This window comes from Martes martes (genome assembly GCF_963455335.1).
Source record: "Martes martes genome assembly, chromosome: 15".
NCBI lineage: Eukaryota > Metazoa > Chordata > Mammalia > Carnivora > Mustelidae > Martes > Martes martes.
Window position 1 is genome coordinate 60,666,016 of NC_137903.1, and position 19,512 is coordinate 60,685,527.

A 19,512-nucleotide genomic window follows, 5' to 3' on the forward strand; every position below is an offset into this window, starting at 1 on the left:
GTTACAAATAGTGCTGGATTTGCAATTGTAGACTTGTAGACATGATCAGAACTGTAGAGATTACCTACTTCAATTCTCTCTACTCGAGATGAGACTGAGTCCAGGAGAAGTAAAATGACTTGCCCAGTGACCTGGTCACACACAGCTGGTAGCACCCACCTGTCTTCAGGAAAGCTCCAGGGAAATAAAATAAAATCCATTTTATTTGAGACTGCGCATCAATCCCACGTGAGGCAGCACAGGGATAAAAGAACACAATGATCTTTAAAGACACAGTTTCCATTTGCAAAGCCTCTGTGTGGAGAGGCGTACTTACCTGGTCAGTCTCTCAATGGTCTGCACGTGAACGTTACTATGGGTTTGGGAGAGAACAGCTTCGTGCTGAGCACATTTCAAACAAAGGCCACCCACACGGTTAGACATATTAGCAGCGAGAAGAGACTCTTTATGCTTTAGTCGCTCCTTAAGATCTTCACAATTTTTCTGATACTCAGCTAGGTCTTTCCTGAAAAGAAGGGAAAGAAAATTCTAGCAAATGACCATGTACACTACTGTCACCTATATCACCCCACAGATAACTGCTACTATCACTTCTGGTTGCTTACTTTATGAGATGCTCTGTATACAAAATCTAATTAATTCTTACCACAACCCTGAAATGTGTGATTATCCTAATTGACACTTTGAGTAAAATGAAACTTGAATATATGAAATAATCAGCCCAAGTTCTTGTAAGATTTTAACACAGATTAGTCTGCCTCTTGATACCAGCTCTTTTTAAAGGATCCATCTCCATTATGTTATATTATTCACTGATCAAAAATAAAACTCCAAGTACAAATCCTAAGTCATTACTCTTAATAAAAAGGCCAGGTAATGTAACACAACATCTTAGAGTTGAGGGAAATATCCTATTCCAAGTGTTAACCCTTAAATGTGCAGAGTGTCTTAGAAGCTCATGGATTTCATTCATGAGTCATTTATTGTTGCCTATTCTTCTTTAGGAGGAAAAAAAAAACCTAAAAAATTATCTAACCACAAAGTTCTATAAAGAGCTATTTCAAAAGCAAGTGGGCTACTCTCTTCTTCTAGAAAGAAGTTATAGAAAATTTAGCAGTCATAAAGATTTATAAGTAGCAGCTATTAGCTGGAAATATACAGTTTGCTAAAAAAAAAAAAGGGGGGTGCTGAGGAAGTGTGTGTGTGTGTGTGTGTGTGTGTATTTACTTTGTTTTACTGTATGAGATAGTCGATGAGGTTCTCCACGCTGACTTTTTAAGGATAAAACAACCAGTGCATGGGTTGTATTCCTGCACACACACACCCCCACCCCCGCCCCAAGTAAAGCTTTGGTAAAGTCAGCTGGGACAACTGAGCTTGCACAGACATTCCTTTCCTACTGTATATTATATATATTTTATATATATATATTATATATATATTTTAAAACTTCCTAGCTTACAAAGGAGAAAATAGCCCTTAAGTGCTTGGACTACTGAAAGCAGAGACTTTGTCTCCAGTTCAGTCAACTCTGTTGTCAGCTCCTATCACACTCAGGGGGCTGCAGCTATCTTAACTTGCTATCACAGAAGAGAGGCCAATAATCTAGATGCCTGGCTATTACACACAACCTCCACTCTGGGATGCGAGGGCTCTCAGGCAGTCTTGAGGAGGGAGGAGAGATCTGCAAACAATCTAAGGGTTTAAAAAGCTAATCTAACCACTGTCTGAAGTTGGGGGGGGGGGTGGGGAGCCGTTTTGCCCTATGCCCGATATAATATCTTCAATGTAGTAAGTTTTCTTTTTAAATACCATATAGAAAAAGTCTGACTTTCAAAGACTTTCTAAAAAGAACTTTGGAAGCACATTCCAAGATCAAAGGGTCTCCATTATTATTTCTGTCAGTTTCAAATTCAAAACCCTTAGGTAGATTTGATTACTCGAGACGGTAAAAAAAAAAAAGAAAAAAGAAAAAAGAAACAGATACCAGAAAGCCAGAGTTTCTGAGAATGGTGGTTTTCTCTCTTTCTTAAAGAAAATGACTCTTTAAATAATCTTAAGGTATACTAAAGAGAAAAGGGAGAAGTAGAAGGTTCAGGGAACAAAGTCTACTTCATTGCTAAGCGGTATTTTAATGTAATTAAAGATGGCACATTTGACTTATGAATGAGACAATTAAGTCACATTGCCATTACTTTAAAAAATGAAGAATCAGGGCATTTAGGTGGCTCAGTTGGTTAAGCAACTGACTCTTGACTTTGGCTCAGGTCATGATCCCAGGGCTGTGGGACTGAGCCCTGTGTCCAGCTCCAAGTTCAGCATGGAAACTGCTTCAGATCCTCTCTCTCCTCTGCCCCTCCCCCTGCTTGTGCTCCCTCGTGCTGTCCGTCTCTAAGAAACAAAACACAAAAACTGAAGAATCGAAACACAACAGAAATAAAAATATAATAAAGAGACATAAAAAGCAAGAAAGTAACTATTAGGTCACTTTAAACATTTCTTCATTAAAAAATAAAAGTCTCTAAGTAAATCCTAAAACTAATCAGGCTAAGGTATAAAGTGCATAAGAGTGTATTAAAAAATGAATGATAATGTGCATGAAAGCCATGAGTTCTGGTTATAGGTATGACTCTGCTTATGTCTCCAAACAATATGTGGCCTAAAGATTTTATATTTTAGTGCAAATTAGAACTTACTAAAACTATAAAAAGAACTTTAAAGTTTATTTGACTGAAATATATTTCACAGCCACTATTTAAAATAAGCTTTAACATGGGGTGCCTGGGTAGCTCAGTGGGTAAAGCCTCTGCCTTCGGCTCGGGTCATGATCCCAAGGTCCTGGGATCGAGCCCCACATCGGGCTCTCTGCTCAGCGGAGAGCCTGCTTCCCCCTCTCTCTCTGCCTGCCTTTCCGCCTACTTGTGATCTCTGTCTGTCAAATAAATAAAAAATACTAAAAAATAATAATAAAAAAATAAAATAAGCTTTAACATCCCCCCAAAATCAATTCCTGGTATCTTTTCCTGTCCATAGTATATAATAAATCACTAATCGTTAATCTATAATATATAGTCCTTATTGGGACTTCTAAAAAAAATGTCAAGAAGTACATGAAACCTTAATGTGTATATAGAAGTCCTCCCCAATCCACAGTTTCCCATTCCATGATTTGAGTTATACAACATCAACTGAGGTCCAAAAGTAGATGATCCTCCTTCTCACGGACCACTGGAAGGTCAGTGGCAGCCTATCGATGCGTCACAATGCAAACATCATTCGCCCGACTTCATCTCATCACATCATCTCAAGGAGGATCAGTACAGGACAATACAATATTTTGAGACACCACATTCCCATACCTCTTATTACAGCATATTGTTATAACTATTCTATTTTATTATTAGTTATTACTGTTAAACTCTTACTGTGCCTAATCTCTTACTAAATTAAACTTTACCTTAAGATACATAGGTGTGTGTATATATATATATATATATATATATATACATGAAAAAACAATATATATAAGGTTTAGTACTATCCACAATTTCAGGCATCCACTGAGGGTCCTGGAACATATCCCCCACAGAGAAAGGAAGACTTGTATACACTTATTCTTCATATATAGAAAAATACTCAAACTATTATTGTTACAACTTTAAAAGTTAGATAAAAATATCTATAGAGGAAAAAAATACTTATTTGTAATTTGAAAACTAGGAAGTTTGTTTTCAGCATTTTATTGTAAAACCATAATTTCTATCAGAGCAGCTAGTGATTCTCATTTCTATGAGAAAACATAAATATTTCATAACTGATGAAGGGATAAAATTTTTAATTTAGCTCACAGTTCTTTGAAATGGGATTTCACAATTTTATGCCCCTGTTCCTTTAATAACCTGAGGATATTTCTTATCTTGAGCATAAAATGTCATCAAGTAATTCTTGAGTTGAGTAGAACTGGCAGGTCAGCAAACATTCAAATATATTTTAAGACAGTTATGCTTTTGCTATAATTTTAAAATGGACAATGATACTTTACCTCAAAATTTTCAATTGAGATTCCAGGATCTCATCCTTTTCTTCATAAGTAAGTTTTAACCTCTCCTTTAGAAAAGAAAAAAAAAAGTGTGCATTTTCTCCATGCTCTGTGCTTTACCAGCAAGTTATTATTAACCTCAATTTTTGTCCTTTTACCCAAGAAGAAAAATAATGTGTCCTCTCAAGAAACACTTTTCCTAGTTCACCCAAACTTTTGTACTTTTACTGAGTACCCACTCTTTGTGGACTGAGTCATAAAGTGGTTATTACTGCCCTCCCCGCCAATTTTTTTCAAAAATGCATATATTAGATCTTACTTTTAAAAGTATGATTCTGAGAAAAACCAATTTTATTTTATTTTATTTTTAAAGATTTTATTTATTTGCCAAAGAGAAAGAGATACACACAAGCAGGCAGAGAGGCAGGCAGAGGCAGCGAGAGAAGCAGGCTCCCTGCTGAGCAAGGAGCCCGATGCGGGACTTGATCCCAGGACCCTGCGATCATGACCTGAGCCAAAGGCAGGGGCTTAACCAACTGAGCCACCCAGGCGTCCCAAGAAAAACCAATTTTAACCTATAAGGTCCATGAGGGCCAGGATCAAACCTTACTGGAATGCCCCACAGTGACTGCTGTGTATTGACATATAATAAATGAGGGCTGGATCAGCGATAAAAGAAAAGTTATAAATCACAATAAATGACAGACCAAATGGATGTCCTAGCTATGTACGAGGGGCTGCTGGCATCCCACTGTTCTTTCATTCAACAAATATTTATAGGGTATCTGAGATGAAGATGCCTTTCACCCAGGAGCTTATATTCTTGGAAGGAACAGAAAAACACGGGACAATTTTAATTACATATAATTCACTCCAGGGAGATATATAGAAGGTAAACTGAAATCAGAGATGCAGGAACTTATAATTCAGCTTAAGAGAAATGAAGAAGGCTTCCTGGAGGAAGTGTTAATACTTAAAGGATTAACTTCCAACAGAGCAAAAGGCACAGCGGCTGGAGAAAACAAGCTGCATGTTTGGCCGGGGGGTGGATCAGTATCCACTAACGGGTACAGTGCTAGATAGAAAAATGGATAGAAACGGGTGAATAGGTGAGAATGGCCACGAGGAGAAAAAATATACAAGACCTTTACCCAGACAACTCATGTAATCTCCATGTAGCAGAGGCATTGGGTGGGCATTGGAAACTTTACGAGATTTGAATCTTAAGTCACTTTGAAGTGTGGAAAAGGGAAGACCAATGAGGTGCACTTCATCTGCATAGGCAAGAGATATGCCCCTACCCACCCCTGCTTGTGCTCTCTCTCTCTCTCAAATAAATAAACAGAATCTTCAAAAATAAATAAATAAATAAAGGATCAGATGATATAATATCATAAAGCTATCTTCAGGACACCTGGGTGGCTCATCCTTTTAGTGTCTGTCTTCAGGTCAGGCCATGGTCCTGGGATCGAGTCCTGCCATCAGGCTCTTCTCTCTGCCTGCTGCTACCCCTGCTTGGGCTCTCTTTCTTCCTCTCTCTTTCTGACAAATAAATAAATAAAATCTTTAAAAGTAAATAAATAAAGATCTCTTCTCCCCCTGGTGACATAGTTTAAGGACAATCTCAATCAAAGCCTCATAATGGCTTTCTGGAACTTGACAAATTAATTCTAAAATGTATTTGGAAATACAAAAAGCCAGGCATAAGACGCTTTTTTCTTTTTTTTTAAGATTTATTTATTTTAGGGGCACCTGGGTGGCTCAGTGGGTTAAAGCCTCTGCCTTCAGCTCAGGTCATGATCACAGGGTCCTGGGATTGAGCCCTGCGTCGGGCTCTCTGCTCAGCAGGGAGCCTGCCTCTCCCCCTTAGCCTGCCTCGATGCCTCCTTGTGATCTCTGTCCAGTAAACTAAAAAATTAAAAATTAAAAAAAATTTTTTTAAAAGACTTATTTATTTTAGAGAGGTGAGGTGAGCCAGCATGAGCGGGAGAGACAGGAGAGGGAGACAGAATCTCAAGGAGACTCCAGGCTGAGTGCAGAATCTGACATGGGGCTTGATCTCACAACCCTGAGAACAGAACCGGAGCCCAAACCAAGAGTCAGACATTCAACCGACTGCACCCCCCACCCAGGTGCCTCCAGGAATGAGACACTCTTGAGGACAAAGTACAATGTTGGAAGATGTGATATGTGGACCATCGACCTGTATAGACCTGTAACAATCAAGACAGGATGGTAGTAGCACAAAGACCAAAGAAAGAAAATACAGAGCCCAGACATATATGTACACCTGATTTATGACAAAGATACCAGACAAAGGGCTGTTTTTTTGACAAATGCTACTGGGATATACATACATAAACATGTGGGAAAAGAACAAAATATGACTCCCTATGTAACACATCATATACAAAATAAAGACTGGTAGATTGCAGATTTAAATGTTAAAAGCAAGAATATAAGAGAATAGCTTTAAGACCTGGGGCAGGGAAACACTTTTGATATAGGATAGAGAAAGTACTAAACAATAAAGGGGAAAAACTGTAGATTACATTAAAATTAAGAAATTTTAGGGGTGCCTGGGTGGCTCAGTCATTGAGTGTCTGCCTTCGGCTCGGGTCGTGATCCCAGGGGTCCTGGGATCAAGACCCACGTTGGGCTCCATGCACGGTGGGAAGCCTGCTTCTCCCTCTCCCACTCCCCCTGCCTGTGTTCCGTCTCTCGCTGTGTCTCTCTCTGTCAAATAAACAAAATCTTAAAAAAAAATTAAGAAATTTTAGTCATGAAGAATGAAAAAAGAGAAAAAGATAGAAAGAGAGAAAACTATCAGGACAATTATAAGGCAAGCCACAGAGTGAGGAAAATATATTTATCAAAGATACAATCAACAAAGGGCTTATATCCAGAATACAAAAAGAAGTTCAAAAAAAAGTCAAATAACTCAAAATAATGGGTAGGATGTTTGAACACGTAGGCGGACACTGATAAATACATGAAAAGAGATTCAATCTCAGGAGCAATCAGAGAAATGCAAACGACAATCACAATGAGACAGCACTACAAGCCCACCAGAAAAACGGACCATAAAATATGTCAGTGGGAATATGGACCAATGGTATCACTCCTGTGCTGCTGGAGGAGTGTAAGCTGATAAAAACCACCCGAAAAGCTCACCCTAACCACTCAATCTGAACATACACATATCCCAAGACTGACAATTCCACTCTGAGGTACATACCCAACATAAATGTATGTCATGCACACCGACAGACATCTTAAAGAATGTCCACAGCAGCAATATTCACAATAGCTCCAAACAGGACACGATACAAAAATCCATCAGCTGGGCGCCTGGGTGGCTCAGTGGGTTAAAGCCTCTGCCTTCGGCTCAGGTCATGATCCCAGGGTCCTGGGATCGAGCCCCGCATTGGACTCTCTGCTCAGCGGGGAGCCTGCTTCCCCCACTCTCTCTGCCTGCCTCTCTGCCTACTTGTGATCTCTGTCTGTCAAATAAATAAATAAAATCTTTAAAAAAAATCCATCAATAGTAGAATGGATAAATGAATTGTAGTGTATATATACAGTAGACCCACCAGTGAAAACGAACAAACTTCTGCCATATGCAACAATGGGTAAAAATCTAACAAATGGAAGGTTGAACAAAATAAGCCAGACACAAAAAAATACACGTACTGTAAATTTTAAAAGGGCAAAACGCTAAATTTAATGGCATGTGTATTTACCATGATAGAAAAAGTACAAAAAAGTAGATGCATAAGAGAAAAGCAGCCAAATTCTCACCAGTTCTAGCTTCCATTTCTCAGCCTCACCAGCCGATGGACCTTTGACTGCATCTTCATTGCCCTGGGAGAATCGCCTCTTGGCACCTTCATTCATCCCAGAGCTGTCACCTGTTGTAATCCAAGAATTCTGCAGGTTTCCCTAAAATAAAATGTACAAATAATTACAACTGGCATTTAACTTTAAGTCAACCTGCATGCTTTACAAATGGAGCATTGATTCTCATCTGTGATGGAACGAATACAAGAGCGGATGCTCCCAAGCTGCACGTCAAGAAAGATTTTACGTTTTCAGGCGATTAGGGTCATATTTCACAAGTGTTACAAAGTCAGATTCCTACGGGCTCAGGCAATAACGTAAATGAACAAAGAGGGCTGCCTGTCAGTGTTTCAGCAAATGAACTCCTCTCTTACTTCTCTGGAGACATACATTCTTAAACACACAGCCCTCTCCTGGTTTCATTTTCCACCTTCCCCTATTGGGCTGCCGGCTCAGTGGGGAGTCTGCTTGAGATTCTCTCCCCGCTCCCTCTCCCGCTGCCCCCCCCCGACATTACTCTTTCGTGCATTCTTCTCGCTCTCTAAAATAAATAATCTTTTAAAAGAAGAAACTGAGTCACAGTGAGTAACTTGTAAGAGTCACAGAGGTAGGAAGTAGCTAATAAGTAGCAGAGCCAGGATGTGAACCCTGGCAATCTAGTTTCCCAGTCCATGCCCCAAACCACTATGCTCTCCTGGCATTTCAGAAAAATATTTATCTTCAATAAGAAAAATAGTGCACGGAGATAAACAGCACTGACACCTAGCCTGCATGTCAGGGACTCACAAAGGAAGGGTCGGGACCATGACAAACGATCCAGAATTTGCAGCCACGACTCAGTTCCAGGCAATTTTTGCCATGAGTGAATGCAAACTCATTTAACGAAAAAGTCTTCTGATTTTTTTTTAAAGATAAGCCAGATATCTGGCTTTTCATTTGAAACACTGTTAAATACTGGTTCATAGTTTGTCAAACAAACCAAACATGCCTATAGACCACATCTGATGTGTACCCCTTGTGTCTGTACCTCCAGGAGGGACCCTCTCTACATTCAGTGAACTATGCAGCCCAAAGATCTGGGTAATTTGTGTGTACAAGGACTGAAATATTAATAATATCATTCAACAAACAATTACTGAACTCTTGCTAAGGACCAAAGGATATGGTAGTACTCATAAGAGAGGACAGGTCCCAAACACAGAACTACACTGCAGTGTCATATCATGCCAGAATGAGCTAAACTCATTCATCCCAAGTAGTATTCTGACGGCCTATCCCATATTCTTCTGGAAGTTCAGTTTAATGCAAATATTTGCGTATGATACTTCCTATGTTTAGGCACTGCGCTAAGAGCTTGGAGGGTCAAAATGGGCAAGATCAATCTTATCCTCAAGACAAACCCCTAAGCAGATAATTTCAATTTAATAAGGTAAGTGCTAGGCCAGAGATGTGCACGGGGAACTATGCAGAAAGAAAGGAGGGGCACTAAGAACAACCAGAGATTCAAGGAAGGTTTTCTGGGGACGTGTTGACACTGGTGTGGTATCTTGGATAAGAAAGAGTGAGCTAGATGAGAAGAGCATGCCAGAAAGAAAACATTACAGGGAAAGTCACAGAGGTATGAAAAAGTCTGGTGCCTACAGGAGACTCACGCAACTCAGAGTTACTAAATATTGAAGCACAAAACAAAGGATATCAAAATGTCAAGCTAGAGAGTCAAATAAGGGTCCAGAAAACATGGTATAACAAGCTTGAACTTGATTTTGTAGGTAAGGACAAATTGCTCAAGATCTGAGTGCATTCAAAGTTGCCTTAGAGAATTATGAAGAACAGCAGCACTAATTTCCTGTAATGAAATTGGAAAAAGTACGTACACCACAGATCGCTGACTTATGATATAAAATAATGTCATTCTTTGAAAAGAACTGATAGTCTAATTGACACTTTGCCCTTTCACAGATAACATTTAAGAATATGAATGGTATTTGACCAAAATTTTAAAAATCTAATTACATTTACATCCCTGGAGATCACTGAAAACCTGATTTCTTAATTGAGGGGAGTGATGGTAGTGGGGGGATGAAAGTAGACAGGGAAAGAAATGACTTGGAAATGTTTTGCTTTTAAAAAAACCTCCTAGAGGGGCACCTGGGTGTCTCTGTGGGTTAAAGCCTCTGCCTTCGGCTCAGGTCATGATCCCAAGGTCCTGGGATCGAGCCCCACGTTGGGCTCTCTGCTCGGCGGGGAGCCTGCTTCCTCTTCTCTCTCTGCCTGCCTCTCTGCCTCCTTGTGATCTCTATCTGTCAAATAAATAAATAAAATCTTAATAAATAAATAAATAAATAAATAAACCTCCTAGATCTTTGAATGAGTACGCATGCCAAAATTTCTTTCTCTTTCTTTCTTCCTTTCTTTCTTCCTTTTTTAAGATTAACTTATCTGAGGGCAGGGAGGGGGCAAAGTGAGTCACAAGCAGACTCCATATAGAGCACAGAGCCCAACTTGGGGCTCGATCCCACAACCCAGACGTCATGATCTGAGCTAAATCCAAGAGCTGGACATTCAACAGACTATGCGACCCAAGTACCCTCCACATTTCTAATAAATAGCATATTTAATATTATTATAGTTGTTCAAACTCAGGAGAAAAGCTCTCCATGAAGAGAAATTTCATGGAATGATAAAAAATGAAGATGGAAATGGTGGTAGTTTTTTAAAAATAACCTGTTTGTTTCTTCAACCACTGGGTCATAAAGTAGGCTAAGTGCTAAACATCATGTAGGCTACCATCCAAGTCCAAGGCTAAAATTCAGGAACAATAAAGAGGACATTCCCCTCTTCTGGGGATAATCTTCTACCCCATGGCAAACAAAGGTAGTTTGGTTCAATAGTGACAAGCTATTCCTAACTTATGCAGAAAGACAGTGTAACTCAAGGCTAGACAGATGGATGTGGGAGTCAGATAGCCCCATGTTTGAATCCTAGATTTGCCATCTTCTAGCTCTGTGAAATTAGCAGACTTGCTCTGTTTACCTAACCACCCTGTACCTTAATTTAATCACCTGAAAAGAGAATAACACCTGCCTTCCTTTGCTACTATAAACCTGAAATAATTGAATATAAATAAAGTGCTTGATAGAGTGGCTGCCACATCATAACATGTAGTTATCAGTAACTATTAATCATGACTATCTAAATACTTTAATTATTTTTTAAAAGAAGGCATTAAGAAATACTGAAAATCTATACTCAAATCCACCAATAGCTTTGGCAAGATCTACCATCAGCATGGTAATAGGCTCAGTAAAGAGTTCAGGAAAAAAAAAAGAGATAATGCCTCTTGATGTGTTTATATTTAAGATATTCTAAAAAGTTTCATTTACATTAAAATTCTGAACACGGTGTACCAAGCATACGTTGCTGAAATGCCTCAATTCACCTACACAAGCAAAAAGCAACAGGAGTAGTAATTCTGTAACAACAAAATAACACATTAGACCCGCATTAAAATAGATATGGAGATCTTATAACCCATGTGCAACAATCATTTTGATTGTCTGCATTATGTTTTAGTTCATGTGAATTTAAAAAAAAAGAAAGAAAAAAAAAGAAACACTCTACAACTTTGTTTTTTCCATAACTATGGCTGTAAATTTCTTCAGCAAGTTTCCTTTGTTCCTAAGGCAAAGCATGTGTGCTTGTACATTGCTTCCTTCCCCTTCTGCGTTACTCACTTCTCTCACCCTCTGGTTCACTCGTCTGCCTAATTTCCTTTCTCACTTCACTTCCCCTTCTTCCACTTCTTTGTCATTGTACAAATACCAACATCTATGAATAATCGAGTCACTGTTTGCTAAGTGACTGCATATTTGGAACAAAAGCAAAAGAATATATTTTTAAAACGAGCTACTTCCAAGTACTTTTTATATGGCTCTATCATCTTCAAACTGACATTAAAATAATAAGCAACTAAGATGGAATTTTTAAGTACTAACATTGATAATAAATAATAGTATGAATATTCAGAAAAAACTCTTCTGGTGAAAGGAGAAAAGCTGGACACAAATTGAAATATACTGCAGAAAAATCAACTGAAATACAGAGAAGCCCAATTTGCCATTCAGATTTAACATAATCAGCTACTTTTTTTTTTTTTTAAGATTTTATTTTGAGAGAGATCACAAGTAGGCAGAGAGGCAGGCAGAGAGAGAGAGGAGGAAGCAGGCTCCCCGCTGAGCGGAGAGCCCGATGCGGGGCTTGATCCCAGGACCCTGGGACCACGACCCGAGCCGAAGGCAGAGGCTTTAGCCCACTGAGCCACCCAGGCGCCCCCGTAATCAGCTACTTTTAAACAGGAAATTCTAATAGAGAACTCAAGGATTACAAATGAGACATAGGTCAGGTCAACGAAAAAACACTTCAAAATAAAAAATTAGAGAACACCTAGGTAAAACATGGAGACAACTGATTTACCAATGACAACCAGGTCATAGTCACCAAACCCATTATAAAGTAAAGCCGCAGCAGGCAAGTAGTAACACTTCCTCATGGAACACTGAGTTTGTTTCAAAAGGCAAAACAAGCTATGATTAACAGTGTCCTACAGCAAAAGAGTAAATAACATTTTTAAGGCAATAGTATCTCTGACCAGTCACAAGGAGATACTAAATTTAAACACTACTTAAATGTCATCATAAGAATTTCGTGTTGTACAGTTACGGACATCACTGACTCCACTGTTCTTCAAAATGTGGCGCGTGGATTAAAAAAAATGTGGTGCAGTCATACTAGAATGTTTTAGGCAACTTGTTAAAAATTCATGTTTTTAACTCAAGAACTCAACCCAAACTCAATGAATCAGACTCTCAGGGGAGGAGAGCTCAGGAACTGTATGGCCAGCAAGTATCCCAAGTGATTGTTACTCATATTAAAGATTAAGAACAGGGGCACCTGGGTGGCTCAGTGGGTTAAAGCCTCTGCCTTCGGCTCCGGTCATGATCCCAGTATCCTGGGATCGAGCCCCACATTGGACTCTCTGCTCAGTGGGGAGCCTGCTTCCCCCCACCCCCGCCTGCCTCTCTGCCTACTTGTGATCTCTATCAAGTAAATAAATAAAATCTTTTAAAAAAAGATTAAGAACAGCTAATATAGGTGAATCTTCTCAAACGTCCAATAAACAGAGGACACAAGAGGTAAAGCCACATTTGAAAGCCGCATAACATTACTCGTGAAACACCCAGCTTGTCAGAGACAACAGGAAACTAACATGCTGATCCCGGGACCCTGGGCCCGCACTCTCTCTGCTACCCCATGCTGCCAATTAGACTTATTAGGATGCAGAGGGCAAGGAAAATTTAGAGACCTACAACAGAAATCTAAGCTACAGTTACAAAGTTTCTGGATTTAACCAAGTCCTTCCTACGTGATCTGCTTCCTGCTTTGGACTTGCTCTTTCCATATGGGCAAAACATGCGCAGTAGGTACGCTCCGAGAGGAAATCAGCACAGATACTCGGCATCACTGCGTCACTGCGTCTAAGGGGTCATCCCACCACCGTGAATTTAACTTCTGAGGCCCCAAGTGAGTCACAGCACAGTACATTTGCCAAACGTCAAGTCAAGAATTTCAGCAGTTCAGAAGGCTGGGGAGAGGGTAGGACGGAACATTCCAACTAAAACATAATTTATGGTTCGAAAAAAAGTGCTCACAGATGCATCCAGAAGTGTTTGTTCCCTCATTGCTTCCTCTTGTCTCTGAGATTTCAGCTCTTGCTGGAGCCTTTCATTTTCAAGCACAACAACTTGAACCCTATTTTTCATTCCAGAGAGTTCCTCCTGTAAAAGCGGAAACAAAAATACCAACTACATTAAGCATTTTGAAGCAGTGTTAATCGCTGATTACTAGGTGATCCAACTTGATACAAAGCACGGGAAACACACTCTCTACCCATTTTCTGAAATATTGTAATTATAGTCAGACAAATAAGGCAACTCAAACATGAGCTAACAAACGAAAAGAAGCCTGGGGAATGTAATAAAAAGTCTGCTAATGGCCATATCACAGAAATCTGTGGTTCTGACAGTTTTTTTGGTAGGCTACTGGAAAGAATTAATTAAAGGGGTTATCTGAAAGACTTTTAAGAATAAGGTAGACTTTTTTTTTTAAAGATTTTTATTTATTTATTTGACTGAGAGTGAGAACACAAGTAGGCAGAGAAGCAGGCAGAGAGAGGGGGGTAAGCAGGCAGCAAGCCCAACTCGGGGCTTGATCCCAGGACCCTGAGATCATGACCAGAGCCAAAGGCAGAGGCCCAACCCACTGAGCCACCCAGGTGCCCCGAATAACATAGACTCTTAAACGATAAAGTGAGATATATTATTACTCCTGCTCAAATGCCAACAACTTGATGAACCTAACAGAGGTTTAAAGGGACAACAGAGGACTCTGAGACAGGCATGGAAACAGAGTATTTATCCACAACTGGTAGCCAGATGGAAGGAAATTATGACTGAGATAGTTTGGTGGAGAGTTCTAAAAGAGTGCTTTCCTGGCTTTGCAAGCATCAGATAATGGATTATAATACATAACAATTAGAATAGCTATTGAGCGGCATCTCACTTTCTGAAAAAAGGTAAAAAAATATCAATACATTGATAGCACAATACTTCATTACCAGTGTAATAAAAAACGATTAAACAATATATGCAAGTTCCATTTCAATCATTTTATCCAGAAAAAAGCCAAAACTCAAGTCTATAATTGAAAGCTTTATTTTAAAAAAATATTGCAGGCTTCCAATTTTGGGAGTGGAATCTAATGAGCTTGGAAGACATCATTCACAAGAGAAAAGCTGAACACACCAAAAAATAAACCACTCTTCTTTTTTTTTTTTTTTTAAAGATTTTATTTATTTATTTAATTGTCAGAGAGAGAGAGAGAGAGAGAGAGAGAGCACAAGCAGGCAGAGTGGCAGGCAGAGGCAGAGAGAGAAGCAGGCTCCCCACTGAGCAAGGAGGTCCATGCGGGGCTCGATCCCAGAACCCTGGGATCAGGACCTCAGCCAAAGGCAGCGGCTTAACTGACTAAGCCACCCAGGTGTCCCACGACCACTCTTCTTAAATCCGTAAGAGAACTGAGGTCACAGGGAAAACCGCCATCCCCCAAACTGGAGAGACAGGCAGGTGTTCCTGAGAATCGCAACCTACCTGAGCAGCTAGGGAACTAGTGCTGGCAGGGAAAAGGTAAAATGTAACTGGAAGCTCAGGGTTGACAAGTTTGAGGGTTAAATACTCCAGAAGGACCATCTTCAGGGGATTCCTGCACTTCTGTGAGTTTTATCTCTAGGGATCCTACCAGGTTCTTACAGCAAAGACTAGAGAAAAATCCCTTCAAGCTTCCTCTTGGGCATTTCCTCTTTGGGCATTTAAAAATGCCCAAAGCATTTCTGTTCTTAAAAAGGCCTGCCTCAAGAGAAAGTATTTTACCAGAGCCTAAATAGCTGGGGTTTTTCACGACGTAGCTGCTGTGCCTTCAGGAAGGGAAGGGAAATACCCAACTCCAGCTCCCTGCAGCCTTCCCACCTCACTTTCTGTGACAGGGTGACTGAGAACCAATTGTGAAGGTCAAAGTTAACCGGCACAGGCTCCCTGAAAGACTGAGACCTAGTCATAGGACTATAAAATGCTTCCCCTACTCCCACACCCACCACCGGGGAGACATAAAGCAGGATGCTAGAGGAAATTTTAGCCTCTGACAATTGTAGTAACACCAAACAGTAAACACAGCCTAAGTCCTACCACAATAAACATAGTATTGCACACTAAACAGTTTCTTTTACCCACCACCTCACGGCCAGCATTCAGCAAAAAATTAGAAAGCACACTAAAAGACTTAAAGCACAGTTTAAAGAGACAAAGTAAGCACAGAACCAGACTTGGATATGGCAGCAATGCTAGAATTATCAGATTGGGAGTTTAAAATAATTATGATTAATATGCTAAAACATCTAATGGAAAAAGTGGACCGCATGAAAGGACTGACAGGAAATATAAGCAGAAATGGAAACTTTAAGAAAGATTCAAAGTGCTAGAAATGAAAAACACCATAATAAAAATGATGAATGCCTTTGATGGGCTCATGAACAGACTGACACAACCAAGAAAAGAATCGGGGAACTTAAAGAACTGCCAATAGAAATTTCCCAAACTAAAATGCAAGGAGAATAAAGAATGAAAAAGAACAGAATATCCAAGAAATGTGGGACAATGATAAAAGGTGACAAAGAGAGAAAGGACAAGAAGGAATATTTGAAGCAATAAGGACTGAGAATTTTCCAAAATCATAACCACCAAACCACAGACCCAGGAAGCCCAGAGAACACCAAGCCCTATAAAATAAACCAAAAAATCTATACCTAGATCATAGTCAAACTGCAGAAAATCAAAGACAAACAGAAAATCTTTAAGGAAATCAGAAATCAGGGTTTTCTTTAGAAACCCTGCACAAAACAAGACAATGGAATGAAATATGTAAAGTATTGAGAGGAAAAAACTCACCAACCTAGAATTCTGTATTAAGACAAGTTAACCTTCAAAGGTAAGGGGAAAATAAAGACTTTCTCAGATTTACAAAAATTGAGGAAATCAGTGAGATCTGCCTTGCAAGAAATGTTACGTGTTCTTCAGAAAGGAGGAAAATGATACAGGTTATAAATAAGCACAGATGTACACAAAAAAGAAAGAGCATTAGAAAAGGAATATGTGGGGATAAAACAAAATACTTTGTTTTTTTAAAATCTTAACTGATCTAACATATAACAGTATGTTCAGCATCACAGTAGCAGCACTATACATAGTGAGTACAGCTTATGAATAATTGAAGTGAATGACAGAAACATTATAGAGAACAGGAGGGAGGGACTGGAAACTCTCTTACAAGGAACTCTCCCTACCCATGCGGTGGTACAGAGCTATTTGAAAGCAGACTTAGATTATTGATCAAGGTAATTGCAAACTGAAGGATAATCACTTACAAAATTAAAAAAAAAAAAAGTTCACCTGCTATGCTCAGACAGGAGAAAAGTTCCAATCACATAATAGGATCACTTAGAGCCAGAGATGGCAGAAAAAGAGTAGAAGACTGAAGAAAGAGACAGAGAGAAAGAAAGAAAGAAATTCAGAAAAAGAAATTAGGAAATTAAGAAAGAATTAAGAAAGAAAGAAAGAACGAATGAACAAGGGCAATAAGTAGAAAACAGTAGCAAATATGGTAGATATTATTCCACTATATCGATATCCAAGCGTATCAATAATAACTTTTTTAAGCGTCCATGGTCTGAATACACCAATAAAAAGACAGAGACAGTAAGAGTGAATGACAAACATGACACAAGTATATGTCATCTATAAGAAGCCCACTTTAAATATAAAGACACAGATAAATGAAAGGTAAATGGATAGAGGCATACCATGCTAACATAAATCAAAGCTGGTGTAGCTATATTAATTTCAGACAAAGCAGACTTCATACCAAAGGAAAATAAAAGGGGTAAAAAGAAGCATCACATAGTGATAAAGGGGTCAATTCTCCTGGCACACAATGATCCTTAATGTGTACGTGCCTAACGACAGACATCAAAATACATGATACAAAAACTGATAGAGCCGTACAAAGAAATAGATGAATCCACTATTTCAGTTGCAGATTTCAAAACCCCTCTGTCAGTAGACAGATCCAACAGACCTGTTGACAGATCCAACAGATCTTACAGATTGGCAAAACATTGGTAGGTACACAGTTGAACTGAACAGCAGCAGCCATCAACTGGCATTTATAGAGTATTTTATCCAACAAGAGAATACACATTCTTCTTAAGCTAAAACACGACATTCGCCAAGACATACCACATCCTGGGTCTAAAAACACATCTTAACAAACAAAAAGAATAGAAATAATAAAAAGTATGTTCTCAGACCACAGTAAAATTAAACCAGAGATCAGTAACAGAAAGATGGCTGGAACATTCCCAATATACTTGGTGATTAAACAACATTTCTAAATACATACAGGTCAAGGACAAAGTCTCAAGAAAAAATTTAAAAATACTTTGAACAAAGTAAAAATGAAAATACAACTTATCAAGATTTGTGAGATACAACAAAATCAGTGAAAAACATTAGAAAAGAAGAAAGATTCCAAATCAATGATCCAAGCTTATCTGAGGAAACTTTAAAAAAAGGGGGGGGAGAGGAGTAAATTAAATTCAAAGTAATCAGAAGATACAAGAAAAGTTAGAGATCAAAGAAATTAAAAATAGAAAATCGGGGTGCCTGGGTGGCTCAGTGGATTAGGCCACCGCCTTCAGCTCAGGTCATAATCTCAGGGTCCCGGGATAGAGCCCCACATCAGGCTCTCTGCTCGGTGGGGAGCCTGCTTCCCCCTCTCTCTCTGCCTGCCTCTCTGCCTACTTGTGATCTCTCTCTCTGTCAAATAAATAAATAAAATCTTAAAAAAAAAAAAAAAAAGAAAAGAAAATCAATACAGGGGCGCCTGGGTGGCTCAGTGGATTAAAGCCTCCGCCTTCGGCTCAGGTCATGATCCTAGGGTCCTGGGATCAAACCCAGCATTGGCTCTCTGCTCAGCAGGGAGCCTGCTTTCCCCGCCCCCCACTCTCTGCCTGCCTCTCTGCCTACTTGTGATCTCTGTCAAATAAATAAATAAAATCTTAAAAAAAAAAAAAAAGAAAAAGAAAATCAATAGAGAAAAGCAAGAGAACCAAAAGCTGGGTCTTTGAAATGATCAATAAAACTGGTAAGACTCTAGACTCTAGCCTGGCTAACTGAGAAAAAAAAGGGAGTAGACACAAATTACTAACATCAGAAATGAAAGCAGGGTCATCATGACAGATCCCAAGGACATTAAAAGGATAACAAAAGAATACCATGAATAACTCTATGCCCATAAGTTTTGTAATTTAGATAAAACAGACCAATTCCTTAAAAGACACAATCTTTAAAAACTCACAGAAGGAGAAATAGTCTGAATAAGGCCTACATCTATAAAAGCAATTGAATCAATTAATAACCTTTGAAACAGAAAGCACCTGGTCTGCCATTAGTTCACATGTAAATTATACCAAAAATTTAAGTAATAGATTATACCAGTTTTTTTTACATCTTCCATAAAATATCTGAGGGAACACTTCCTAATTCATTTTTGGGTACCCTAATACCCAAACCAGGTGAAGACTCTACAGGAATGGAAAACTAGAGACCAATAATATATCTCATGAAGATAAATACAAAAATCCTCATTGAAATATCAGCAATTCAAATGCAATGATGTATGAAATTATTATACAATAGGACAAAATGGAATTTATTCTAGGTATACAGGTTGGTCCCATATTTGAAAAGGAATTAATGTGATCCATCATATCAATAAGCTAGAAAAATCATTTATGATCATACCAATACAGAAGAAGCAAGTGACAAATTTCAGTAGCCATTCAAGATAAAAATTCTCAGCAGACAGGAAATAGAAGAAAACATCCTCAAATTTATAAACAGCATCTATAAATAACAAACAGTTGATGTCATATTCAATGGTGAGACTATAGATAGTTTCCCATTAAG

At 38.9% G+C, this 19,512-nt stretch overlaps 1 protein-coding gene across 4 annotated transcripts in view; it reads right to left on the bottom strand.

The window, feature by feature from the left end:
• The window catches only part of SDCCAG8 (SHH signaling and ciliogenesis regulator SDCCAG8), a 228,077-nt gene that overhangs the window by 181,892 nt on the left and 26,673 nt on the right, over positions 1–19,512 (bottom strand). For all 4 annotated transcript variants that reach the window (XR_013968053.1, XM_080824934.1, XM_080824935.1 and 1 more), the window contains exons 5-8: positions 13,588–13,713; positions 7,841–7,981; positions 4,043–4,107; positions 317–505 (exon numbers count right to left, since the gene is read on the bottom strand). Coding sequence is in view for 3 of the 4 variants with exons in the window: in XM_080824934.1 (XP_080681060.1) it covers positions 317–505; positions 4,043–4,107; positions 7,841–7,981; positions 13,588–13,713 (521 nt within the window). In the remaining variant the exon portion in view is untranslated. The remainder of the gene's footprint in view (positions 1–316; positions 506–4,042; positions 4,108–7,840; positions 7,982–13,587; positions 13,714–19,512) is intronic.